This window comes from Strix uralensis, chromosome 15, assembly GCF_047716275.1.
Source record: "Strix uralensis isolate ZFMK-TIS-50842 chromosome 15, bStrUra1, whole genome shotgun sequence".
NCBI classification, from domain to species: Eukaryota; Metazoa; Chordata; class Aves; order Strigiformes; family Strigidae; genus Strix; species Strix uralensis.
The window spans coordinates 3,420,211-3,433,374 of record NC_133986.1 but is presented as its reverse complement, the minus strand read 5'-3'; the positions used below and the strand labels follow the sequence as shown (position 1 = coordinate 3,433,374).

Sequence of the window (13,164 nt, the reverse complement as noted above, 5' to 3'; positions counted from 1 at the left end):
TGTGTAGTTTGAAGTCTGCATCATTTAATAGGAGTAATTGATTTTTAATCTTTTGCCTTGTAACTGTTAATGATTGTCACATCTTCCTGTGATCATAGCCCTAGACTTCTGTTTGCCTAGTTGTCTCAGATATTTTCAATCCGTTTATTATTTTTTTCTGCTCTCCTCTAAAATTTCTCTCCTATTTGTCCTCTTTGTGCCTCATTATGGTGCCCAAACTGAATGCAGCACTTCCAATTGATGCCAAGCCAGTGCTGAGTAGAGTGGAATAAGCACCTTGCTCATGTGATACATGGTATTTCTGTTAAAACAGCCCAGCATGGCATTTTATCTTTTTCTTTTTTTTTTTGCAAGAGCATTAAAATAACTTGTGTTCTGTTTACCATCTCTTATTGTCAGAATTCCTGTCTGTGCTACTAAATAGCTACTTTATTTTTCTTTGTTCGAGCATTTAATTATTCCTATCTCAGTATTTCTCTTGATTTTTAAGTTGACTAGTTTTAGTGCATTATTCCATTTTTCAAACTCTCTTTGTACTTCAAAATAACTAAGACCTGCCCTTTTCTCTGTGTGGACAGGTTCAGCCCTTTGGATCTGGGCCACAGGAATGGAACGGAAACTACGCTCATCGGAGGCAGCAGGCTTACATCCCAGCCAGCGTTGCCGGTCACGCTTTCTCCCTTCCGCAAGGAAGTCCAAATCACACTACCGTGCACGCGCATCTCTCTGGAAGTACCCACCTTGGAGGACAGCCTGCTATTCTCCCCTACCCGTCGTCGGCACCCCTTAGTACTGCTGCGCCTGTTGCCCACCTCCTTGCCTCGCCATGTACCTCAAGACCCTTGTTACAACATCCAACGTACAATATCTCTCATCCCAGTGGTATAGTACACCAAGTTCCAGTTGGCATAAATCCCCGTCTCTTACCTTCCCCAACCATTCATCAGACTCAATACAAACCAATTTTCCCACCGCATTCGTACATTGCAGCATCTCCTGCTTACACAGGATTTCCATTGAGTCCAACAAAACTCAGCCAGTATCCATTTATGTGAGAACTCAAATACAGTATATTGAGGAAGCTCAATGATACGGAAGTTTGGTTTAAGAAGAAACATGGTATTTATTAAATATTAGCCATGGCACAACAGGAAAATTATTTTTTTGAATCATGTAGACTTGGGTGCAATTTAAACAACTCTGAGCTTTAAAAAAAAAAACAAACTCACTTTTAATGTGTTTTGCACATTTGGTATACCTTGTCTTTGGTCATGTTATCTTCTTATATAGTAACTTTAGACAGGTGACTTATGGGAGCAGAAATCTGGTTTTGCTCCTGCTATTTTTTATAAAATTGCCTTCTAACTAGTGCAAGACACGTCTACATTTGGGAAGCCATTCAGTGTACAGAACTAGAGCAACAGATGCACATGTGTCAGCAGTACAGTGTAGAAGTAACTTGTTTGTATTGCGTATCTTGGTGTTTAAATGTTGAGTCACTTATCTAAAAGTTGAGCTGTTGTTCTTCACATTGCATGTGTCTTTTGCATGGGCAAAAAAAAAAAGCCTAAACATTGCTCTTAAATGTTGTTGTCCTAATAATCTCAGCTGCATTGTAAACTGTTCCCACACATAGTGCCTTAAATATTTGAGGTTGTTAATGTTATTACTTATATATAAATGTTGAGGACTGCAGCACTTAAAAATTCAGATCTGCTGATTTTTTGATAGCGTAATGCTCATTTTGGGTTTTGTGTGGTATGATTTTAGTATTGGGTGTGTTTTTCTTACTGAGAAGGCAGCATGTTTTGCTGTAGCCGAATTTTGCTGTCTTTTTTTCCCCCAGAATGATCTAGCTTCAAGACAAGACTTTAGTAGTGCTTAAGAAAAGTTGATTCAGTAGCTATTGAGTAGTGACACACAACACAGTACTTCATACTGGTAAATGGAACTGCAATACAACCTAAGTAGTTTATTTTAAAAGTGTTTGTCTAATTGGATATAATAAAATGTTTAGAGGTGCGGTAGGCATGACTGACTAGCTAATGAAAGAAAAAGCCAAGTGCTCATTGATCCATGATGTGGTTTCATCTTAGCTTGAGCAAACCATGCAGTATTTAATAACTAGTAGCAGAATATTTACTATTGAAGCTTGAAAAGATGTGAGTTCTTTGTGTGCAATCTTTCATTTATGCATGGGAGAGATTTTAGTCTTTTTACATTATAGTATTTGTTTTAGCCTGTTGTGTGTGTTTGCTTATTTAATACATTCCGTCAGGGACGTAAATTACATGCTTTTTGCATTATTTTTTTCCTTAGGAAGTGTGTCTTTTCGTTTTTTGTTTTGTTCAAATGAAGTTGCTTTTGCAGCACCAAAGACTTAATCATCCATTTCCTATAAAAGGTAGCTACTTTTTCATAGACCTCAAGTATACTGTAGTGTAGAGATGGGATTTACGGAAGGTATTAAGCTGAGGCTGTGTTTTAGCTTATGGGCAAGTAATAAATTGTATCATTTATCTTGAATGTATCATAGATAAGCTGCTATATAATGATTGCCACTTCAGATAGCTGTGAAATTAGGTGATTAACTAGTTCTTTCTTAGCCTTCTAATTTCTGTACAAGTCTAATTACATGAAATAGAAGCCGGGTTTTGGGTTTGGTTTTTTTTTTTTAAATTTTGTTTTCATGTTTGAAGTGTCGTAACTACTATACTGTAAATGATGGAAGATGATTGCATATGTTTTTTGGGGGTGTGTTATTTGCATCAGTATTTTATCTCCATTAACTTTGAGCTCATCACTGCATATAAGTGGATGTATTGATGTAACTTAATTTTTTTATGTTTTCATATTGGCATTGTGTAGACACTTAAGAAGCTGCATCTTGCAGGCTTGACTTAACTTTTTTTTAAAACAAAATCTGGAATACAATCCTTGCAATGTTGACTGGAATAAGAGTGCAAAGCATTTAACTCTGTCAATAAGCTAATAACTGGTAATCTTTTTCTTTACTCCACTAACACAAGCAGTGTTTTATTTAATGAATGTCTGAATGAAATAAATGTGCCTACATTTGATTTATTTTTAAGTAATAACTAAAATACAACAGTATTAGATCATAAAAAAATAAAAATAAAAATACCAGCAGTTCATTTTTAATCACACTGAAAATTAAGAAACCTAACTTTTCCCAAAAGTTTCAGTGTTTTTAGTAATCAACTCTATGCATTTTGTACAAGTGTATGTATATAAAGTATACATTAGAAACTAGGAGTATCCTGATGAATTTGAAATCTTATCAACACATATATAAAGCCTAAATATAGGGAGTCGAGAAAATGCTCAAATTGGATATCCACCTTACCACTTCAAACTTGTGCTGTATGGTCCAGCAGGTAGTTTTCTGTTCACTCCCTTGTGTTGGGAAGCGATGTTTTTTTGGTGCTCACTCCATTGCAGGCAATGGACACACCAAGAATCACCAATACAAATGGAGGAAATGAGTTTTGTATTGTGATAACACAAAAATACTGCATTTTTTTTCTGGGGCCATGGGGATCTTCATTGGTCTAATGTATTTACTGTACTTTCTTTTTACTGTGCTTAAGGTTTTAAGCTAACGTGCTTGTTAAATCGACACAATTATCTGTATATCACAACAGTATCCTATCATATGCAGGAAAAAGTTGCTGTAAATGCGCCCCAAATTAGATCTGCTGCTCTTTCTATGTGTTGTAATTCTAGAAATGTCTGCATTTCAAAGAACGAAATATTTGGGATCCTGCCACAGCTTAAATTCAATGTACTGGGTGACTTTTCCCCCATCCTGCAATACACTCTGAGAGAACGGACTCTTGTCACTGCAAGTGTCCGGGGCCCATCTGCAGAAAAAAAAAAAAACAACCAAGAGCTTTCAGGGCGAGGGCCTTTTCTGTGAAAAAAGTCATCCTCTGAGAAGCATTTATATGTTACCGTTTTAATGCCTTTTTTTAAATAAAACACTGCATGACTACAGAATTGCATATCTGCATATTACTTTAATTTGCAAGATTTTATATGAATTTCTTGTGTTCAGTTTTTAACTTTACTTCAGGGTGTTTTATTGGTCAAATATGCTACTGTATTAACTTTTTTTGGTTTTAATTTTTAAATTTTCTGTTTTTACTGCTAATTAACTTGGTTTGTGTTAAGTAAAAGTTAAATCACACTGCAAGCTGTAGGAAGACTTGTTCTAGAAATACCCAGTGATAGAGACTTGATTAATAAGTTTGAACTGTTACTGTTTAACAATTTGTAGACTTGTGGCTTTTTTTTTTTTTTGCTTTGAATTTCTATGCTACACTAGTTCGCCATGTAGCAATTGCACTGTGCAATATTACAATATGAGGACTGGGAAAATTTTTTATGGATGTAATGTCTCTTACAGTTTGCGATAGTATTTCTTTCTAGTTCTCAGTGATTTAAATGTGACCAAGCCTTCTGTACTTTGTCACAAAAAGCGGGTTTTCCAGGTGACTATTTTGGTGAGTGTCAAAATAAGAATTTATGGTGTATTACTGTCGAGATTCACTTTGAATTAAAATATATATTGCAGCAGATGACTTTTGGTGGCTTTCATTTTTTGCTGTGTTACATCAAGGCTGGATTAAGGTAAAAGGCGATGAAAATTCAGGGGGAGGGCTCTAAAATTCTGGTATAATCATTTGACTAAGCTTCTTTATGAAAATTTAATTTTTATTACCTTTCAAGGTTTGCTTAGGAGCATCTTGAGATTCTGCCTTTAGTGTAGCCAGACCTTGAAGGTTCTTTGTTCTGGATGTCCCACTTTTACAACCTTAGAGAAAGGTTACCTGGCCCAGATACCAGCAGATACATCATTGCTGCTGCAGTTTGTACCAAGCCTGTGGCAACTGCTGCTTGGCCAGCGGGAAGGTGCTGCCGCAGATGGCCCCGTGTGGTCGGTGGCTCCAGATGGCCACCCTGGTGTGCACCAGGCGGCCGTGGAAGGCGCGTTTGCTGCTGCTGTTGCAGCCAAATGTCCTGGTTCTGCCACGGGGTTACAGTGCTTACTGCAATCTGGTGGTTTGGGAGCTGTCATGGAGCGGGCTATTAGGTGCATGTACTTGGGAGGTAGCATGGTTTCTGTCTTTAACATCGCGTTTAAGGTGCTGTCATAAATGTGAAAGGCTGAAAGGACAGCGCAATATATTTTTGATACCGAAATATTGCAGACAGAAAGCTTTACTTTGCTAAATACGAGGTGCTGCTGTTAGTGATCTTTCACAGCTCTTCAATGCAAGTTGGTCACAGTGTATGCAAAGCTTTTCCTGCAGCACTGTACCTTAGGCTACATGGAAACACATCTGTCCAAATTCTGCAGACACCTCTGTTGCTATGAAAGCTGCTTCCTTTTCAGTCTTCACAGTTAGACTCATGTATTGTTGACTTTTAAATGCATGTTGACACTGGTATCTATATCCCACATTTTCCATAGCAAATAGAGCCACTGCCTTGGTGCATTTCACACTCTCACTTTTGACAACATCTAACAAACAAGAAAAGACAGCCTGAGCCTTTCCGAGGGAATATGCTGCCTGTGAAGTCCTTTCTGTTCTTGGTTTCTATTAGCAATAATGTCTGACTGTCCCCTGTGGTCCTTCCTGTCCCGTGGAAGGGTAGGACCAGGACAGACTATTATGAGTAAGTAATCTTCCTCTCAGCTGTCTTTAGGATGACTAACACTGGTTTAAAATTCGGTATTTTCCCTGTCACTAAAAGCAAAGGACGAATTTATACTGCAGTTATGATAGTAGATTCATTCAAGGAAAAGCTTTCAGAGTCAACGGGGCAGTCACATGCCACAGATCTGTAGTGGGACAAACACGTTCAGGATGATGCTATGTTTTTCTCAATGAATTAGCTTAGATTCTCAGCTGGAGAGATGATCAGTCTCTGGGAGGCGACAGAGAAGCTGCTGTTTGGTATCACTCACAAAGCAGTACAGTCCTGACAATCACGGTAGCTTCACAGGAATCACTGTGACTCATGCGTGCTGTGACTTCAGCCCCTGTAGTGAATTGAGGCAGCGTGAGTCAAAGTTTCGGCAGGGTTCTGAAATACTACTGCTCCCTGCTTAAAGAGCTGTAACTGCCTCAGAGGCCTGCAGTGTTTGGCATGCATGTGGTGCGGAGCTCTGGCGAGCACCAGAGGAATGCTGCAGTCCTTCCTGCCTCTCTTCCCACACGGTGGCTGGGATGGTCAGTCTGATGTCTGGCTGTGCAGGAAGGCATATAAAACCAGGATTAAAGTTTGACGGCGATCGATGTTAATTACATCTTCCTACCTTTCGCCTGTAAGAAGTGCATTTTATCTCTCAGGGGAGGTGGGTATGTGCTCTAAGCAGATTCAGACAATTCTAGCAGTCCCTGACTTGGGGAACAGCACTGAGTATTCTTTGTTAGAATGGTGAAGCTTCATGCTGAGAGGCTGAATTACACATTTGAATGGATTCTTCTCCTTAAATCCTGAAGTAGTGGGTTAAGAGCATCTACACCCTGTTGGAGGTACCAAGAGACTTGACTCCATTCTGTGGTTGTGTTTGTGGAGTGAGATGTTCATAAACTTGGCCTGTTTATTCATTGAAATTACCTTTCTGGACAACGAAAACAAATCAATTTGGGAAAGGTAAGTTTAGGAAGTAAACTACAGTAATTTGGTAAAACTTCAGTGATCTTTCACTAGCTGTAAGAGATCTTACCCAGACATCATTCTGGAAAATACGCATTTTTAAAATCCTTTGAAATAACAATGTGCTAGGAAAAAAGATATTTGTATTTTATACATAATATGTACATACACATATATACTGTGTAATGGAAAATGAAGAGAAGACTGTAATGGTTAAGAACTAGATCAGGAAAAAGTGCTGTCAAAATTAACTTATTGATAGATCTATTACAAAGATTGTGTTATGACAAAGCCTAGAAGAATATGAAAATGATGAAATGCTTTTTCCACAGGACTCCCCAAAGGGAACAGAAGGTGCCACCAGAGGGCCCTGCACTAAACGAGCTGGCCCCGAATAAACCGGAGTGATGAGTAAGCTATCCATTTTACTATAATAATCATACAACTGCCATCTTTTCTCTGTGGCTAATCATTAGTAGTCATCATGTGGAAGCTAATTTTGCAGAGAATGAATTAGTGATTTGAGGAAAAAGGGAGTAAAACGGCACAAAAGGGGCATATTAGTGGCCAAGTAGTTGTATTGGTGGCAGTCGGAGTGTGCTAAACTAGTCAGGTAATTATGCAATTACGGGTCATCGTGACTTTGGGGATGCTGTGAGTAGCTGGGTAGCAGGACGTAAGGCTGTGACTAGCCCGTGCTGGGGCTTGCTCTACCTCAAACCACACTTTTAAGAATTGATCAGAAGGACGACTCTTTGCTTTCTGCTGGCAGGGCGGGGAGGCTGGCCCAGCTTTCCCCCACGTAAGCGATGTTGCACCCTTTCAGAATCGGCTCTTGGGGTCCTGGGGCACGTTCTGCCCCGAGCCCGCCTTCACTTTGCTCCTCCTCCTCCCGTCATCGTCTGTTGCCCGCAGGCATGATCGGGGCACTAAAATAACTCAAGGAAGAGATGATAATTCACCTTGCTCCTGCTGAAAATACTGGTGACGGGGAACATGAAATGCAGTGCGGTGATCTTTGGTCTGACTGTGGCTGAGGCAGTTTCTGCCTCGTGCCGGGGCTCCCCTCTGCTGTCCGTAACACCTTTTCCGAGGCGCCTGGTGTCCTGGTGCACCTTTGAGCACTGCAGAGGCAACACCTTCTGTCCTTCGGGCTCCCCTTTCCGCCTGGAGGTCTGAGCGCAGCCACGGGCGGGGCGGAGTGACCAGGGGCGAGTGCAGGGGTGGGGGCCAGGAGCGGAGCTCTCCTGTGCTGACCCCGGGGGGGCCGAGGGTGTAGCTGCCACTTTGGTCAAGCCCTGGGGCTCGCTCCCGCTTCTTTATTCTCAGAGCTCTTTCCACGCTGGCGGAACCGCTGCCCGCGGGGCTCTGCGCTGTGGCAGTTGCCCCAGAGGAGGTGCTCGCTGGCACCCCAGGTACTGCGGGGCCATCGCTGGAGATGTCCCGGGCGGCGCCTCGCAGGTGCCTCAGCGGGCACTGCAGGGCCGCTCCCGCCGGGAGCGGGCAGGGGCTCGCAGGAGCACCGGGAGCGGGCGCAGCTTCACTCACCCCTGGAAGGTGGTGCTGGGCACAGCCGCTTCAGAGGATGCGGGAGGGGCTGGGGGCCAGGGGCTGCTGCGGCGCCCTGGGACGCACCGAGGGCCGAGCCCCCCCCCACCGCCCTCTCCCCGGTTGCCGCGGCCGCCGGCTCGGTGGAGCGGCCGGCGCTGGACAGCGCCCGGGCCTCCGTCCGCCCGCCCGGGCCCCCTCCCGCTTCCCCGGGCCCGGCCCGGCCGCCGCCAGGGCGGAGCAGGCGGGTGCGGGGGGCCGGGCGCCCCGCGGAGCGGCGGAGAGGGTCCCCGCGGCCCCGGCAGCGCCGCCCCCGCTCCCCGCCTCCCCGCGCTCGGAGGGCGGGGAGCGGGGCCGGGACTGGCGGCGACGTGAGCCCTTTGTGGGGAAGCTCCCTTCCGGGACGCTCGCCGCGCCGGAGCCGGAGGGGCCGCGCCGCCGCCGCTGAGGGGCACCGGCACCGCGTCCCCCGGCCGCGGCGGGCGCCCGGGCAGAGCCGCCGGCAGCATGCGGTGCCCCCCGCTCCCCCCCGCCCTCCTCCGCAGCCGCCGCCGCCGCCTCCCCGCACAGCCGCTGCTCTAGAGCCGGGCGCGGCGGGGCGATGGGCAGCGCTGCCCGCTGAGCCGCGGCGGGGCCGTGCCAGGATGTGGCGGCGGGCGGCGGGCGGCGGGCGGAGCGGGGCGCGCCCCGCGGGGCCCGGCGGAGCGCCCGGCACCGCGCCCCCGCGCAGCGCCCCGCCGGCGGGCGGCGGAGCGGGCCTGGCCGGGGCCGTCGTGCTGCTGGGGGTGGTCGTCGCCCTCTTGCCGAGCGCCCGGGCCGAGCCGGGTAAGGAGCGGGGCGGGCGGGCGGGCGGGCGGGGGGGGGGGGCCCGGCGGCGGGGAGCGCCGCGGTCGGTCAGTCACCGCCCTGCCCGCGGAGACCCGCGGAGAACGCGCCGGCGGCGTGGGGAGGGCGGCTCTGCGCGGGGGCTCGGGCAGCGGCCGCCTCACCTGCTGCAGTGGCAGAGGGTCCCCCGTGCGCCCAAGCCGGGCTGCCGGAGGCGAGAGACTGAAAACCTGAAACCCGCCCTGTGCCGTGTCATGCTGGAAGTGGGGAGAAAGCCGGGCTCTGCCTCATTGTCTTCTGCGGCCCTTTTTACCCGCGCTTGGAACAGAGGCTCGTCTGTGCCAAGGGGATGCTCGGGCGTTCTGCCTTCCCGTGGGCAGCCTGCGCTGCAATCGCCTCCCTGCCTCACGCACAAAGCCCAGCTTTGCCTGTGGGGCAGGCTGCTTGGGCTAGGGCTCGTTCCTGGCAGAGAAAGAGGGACGGGCAGAGGCTTTTGTTAAACTAAAGGATCGTTTCTAGCGATTCGGTACGTGTGTGGCGGGGAGGAGGGAAAGGTAAGGAGGGGTTAGGAGAGGGCAAGCCCTGCTGAGATCTGAGCGCTACATCTCAAATGCCGCCGAGAGCTCCAAAAATTTCTGGGTTATATTTTTCCCATTTCCCTTGACTTTTTGAGTCAGGCAGTATTCCGTGTCCTCCCGACTTCTTACACAGTCGATATACTCAGTGACCTCAATGCAGAAAGGATTGCTGTTGCTAGTAGTTATTGTATGTGCCAGATAGAGATGCCAAACATAATTCTAAGGCTATGCTAAAATAATTGAAAGAGGCTAAAATTGATATATGGCTAGATTAATCTCATGGATTTAAGAGAAGAATAGGGATGTGGATCCACATTTCCAAGCTGTTAACGTGAATGTACAGTAATCATATACAATTGATGTCAGTTTTATAGCCATAATACAATAAGGTTTCTCACTGGCAGGTTGTAGGTAGGTGGAACAGTGCCTCATACTTCATTACTTGAGCTGAACATGTAAACATGGCCGTTTGATTTATCGCTATAAGATAATTGACCTGTGATCAGAGGAATGGCTAATTTTTTACCTGCGCTTGTCAATTCAGTCTGGATTTCACATGAACTCTCTCACCATGTCTAAATTAGGAAATGCGTCTTCACTCGGAGGTAGCCAGCCTCTCAGAGCTGAATTTTAAAAGCTGAGGTATTTCTGACAATGCAACAAGACACCTCTTCGCACTTGATCACTAGGTTCAAGAGAGGAACGAAAAGTATTAATACACCATTTCTCCCTTTGTGGTCCGTATGTCTTTGACACAGCCATTATCTCACTTTTAAGTGAGCAAATCCAATAGAGTTAAAAAACATATTTGTAGGTATCTCATAGCTTGCAGCTTGAAAGAAAAGAGGTGAGAAGCTACAATAGTGCCAAGCCAACGTACATAATAATAGTATGCATAGCACACACAGTGGAAAATACTGTCACCAGTAGGCATTACCTGGGAATTTTAGATGATCAGGTAGTTACATTAAGGTAGTTAATGTAATCAGTCGTAGTTAATAGCTTTGAGCATTACAGCTGAAATTGCAAGTAAAACTTCATTAGTGCAATGCAGTGTTTATCAGTAGTTACGATTGCTAAGGTGCAGAAATTGGATGTCAATCAACGTATAAAGCTCTGTCTTCCAGTGAGACAGCACATGAAACGCAGTCTCCGATTGAAGTCAGGGGCAAAACACGTAGTAGAGCCAGATTTTCAATCAAGAACATTAGTTTTGTCTACTGTATGTTTACGTAAAGCAGTCTATGTGTAGTTCTGGATTTCTGTTAAGCAAATGTGCTCTTACTGATTTCTGTGATTATTACTCTAACGTATATGGTTCGTAGAGCAGGTCTACTGCCATGAAGTCCAAGTGGCGTTATGTGATGCATTAAACACCGGGAAGAGCATTTGCCATGCACCATTTTTACTACAGCTTTCTCCACTGGGGAATATTTGCATCTATGGGAAAATTATGTCTGTGCATACGTAAACACTCACAGGTAAATGCTTGGTTCTTCTGTTGGGTTTACATGCAACACACAGCATTGCTGTGTGTGAAGATGAAGCGGGGAACTTGGGGCAAAGGGTAAAGAGAGTTTTACTCTGGTGCTGGTTCTTCAGAAGACAGCTCAAAAGTTTCCTGATCCCTGAGATAATTTTAAATAGCTGTGGTAACAGTATTTCCTTTGACCTCGATAAAAATTCGACACAAAGGGAAAAGATTTCCCTGAAAAGAGATCCTGACAGGATGAGGCATTGGGCTACCAGGTGTTGGGAGCAGAGAGATTGGTTATCTCTGTGTTGGGGGTTCAGAACCAGACCTGAGTGCTGGTCAGTGCCTCGGGACAGTTTCACCACCAGGTACAGAGTGATTAGATTTCAAACAGCAGATGAGAAGCTTTATTTTTTAATTTTAGAAGTATTTTATGCTTCTTTAGCTGGATACATACAAAACTGCTCAGTGACATGCAGAGTTAATCATTAATTTCCACAGCATGTTATCCCCAGGACCACTGCCTGATTTCAGGTTGAAAATAAAATTACACTGTCCACCAGAATCAGAAGTATGTAACTGTGATTTCTGGTGGGTTATAGAATAATGAATGCAAAAATTCAGTCAAACTGAATGTATCTGTCAAGAAAGGAAAAAGTAAGGAGCGAGAAAACAAATGTGCAGTTTTGGGTTGACTCCTACCATACTCCAGCCGGGTAAGACTCCCTCGTGCACCAGAGGCATGAACTGTGGGCAACCATCTTCCCTGAGGGAAGAAGAGAGGCAGTTTCTGAATTGGGTGTAACTTTGAAAGGCAGCTATTGACAGCTGATCTGGTCTTGGTGGACCATCTCTCAGATGGTAAATACACATGGCACTATTGTTTGAGTAAAACAGAGGAAAAGGCATGTTGCTCACAGCTGTGTTGCCCATGAGCTTAATCAACTGATCGGAGGGGTTGCAGTGGGGGGCCTGGGGAAATCAAGTCTTAAGAAACATTAAAATATACCTTCTACATTTTCCATCATCCTTTATGCTTGTTTGTGTAGCCTGTTTGAATGATAAACTTGTCAGGGAAAGGTCCATTTCTTCCTGTGTTTGTTGAACACTAGCACAGTAAGATCTCACCTTAATTAACAATGATTTCGAAAACAATAACGATACCTCCAGCGCAGTAGCTGCTTCTCGCAGCTGGAGCTTTGATTGAACAACTCGGAGAGTGCTCTGTGCCAGCTGCTAAATTGCTGGTCCCACCTCCTACGGACCATGGCTTTTGGTGGATGGCAGCTACCTGAGCACTGACTCAATTCCTCTCAGCTCCTGAAACTCCACAGAAAGCACCAGAACTGGCACATCTGGGTTGGTGTTCCTGTTGCCAAAGGAGCTGCCGGAGAGGCGAGGGCCGTGAGCGTATCAGGGTGGGAGTCATTCCCTGCATCCAGCTCTGTGTTGAGGACGTAGAAAAAGACACTCTACACCTCCTGTGGTTGCTCTCCAGAGTTACAAATCCAGCATTTTAGGAAGTCAGTAGTTTCAGGTTGGTCAGGTTGCTCTTTTAAAGCTCTGTCTGATTATCTCAACAGAACAAAATACAGGCAGATACCTCAGATACCCTGTGAAAGAATAGTGAAAAGTTCAAATTCTGACTCATTTTATTCAAAACAAAACAGGAATCTACAGCATCGTCTGAAAGATTAGGCTACCAGGAGCATGCACAAAGATGCTTCTCTGGGAGGATTTGATGGGTACGCTTGGTACAGATCCACCAGTCATGAGTTACCTTCTTCCACTACATTCCTGGATCTGAGTTATTCCCCACATTAATAATCTGGTTTATTCCCCACATTAATAATCTGGTTAATAATCTGGTTTTAGTATTCATGTAGATACAGGATACTTTAAATTCATATATACTATAAATTCATATATTGAACAACTTTGATGAAACCGTTCTCTGTAGATTAAGATAAGCAACTGGTGTCTCAGATGAGGTTGAAGGGTGCACATGTTTTGCCTGTAAGGAATGCGGACTGGCTGTTTGAGACCTAT

The 13,164-nt window shown here is 45.2% G+C and overlaps 1 protein-coding gene across 2 annotated transcripts in view; it reads left to right on the top strand.

Annotated features, from left to right (window-relative positions):
• Positions 1-4,601, top strand: part of HIPK3 (homeodomain interacting protein kinase 3) — a 75,654-nt gene extending 71,053 nt beyond the window's left edge. For both annotated transcript variants that reach the window (XM_074884435.1, XM_074884434.1), the window contains one exon: positions 579-4,601. In XM_074884435.1, the coding sequence (XP_074740536.1) occupies positions 579-1,055 (477 nt within the window). In that variant the 3' untranslated portion in view covers positions 1,056-4,601. The remainder of the gene's footprint in view (positions 1-578) is intronic.
• Positions 4,602-13,164: the final 8,563 nt, after the last annotated feature.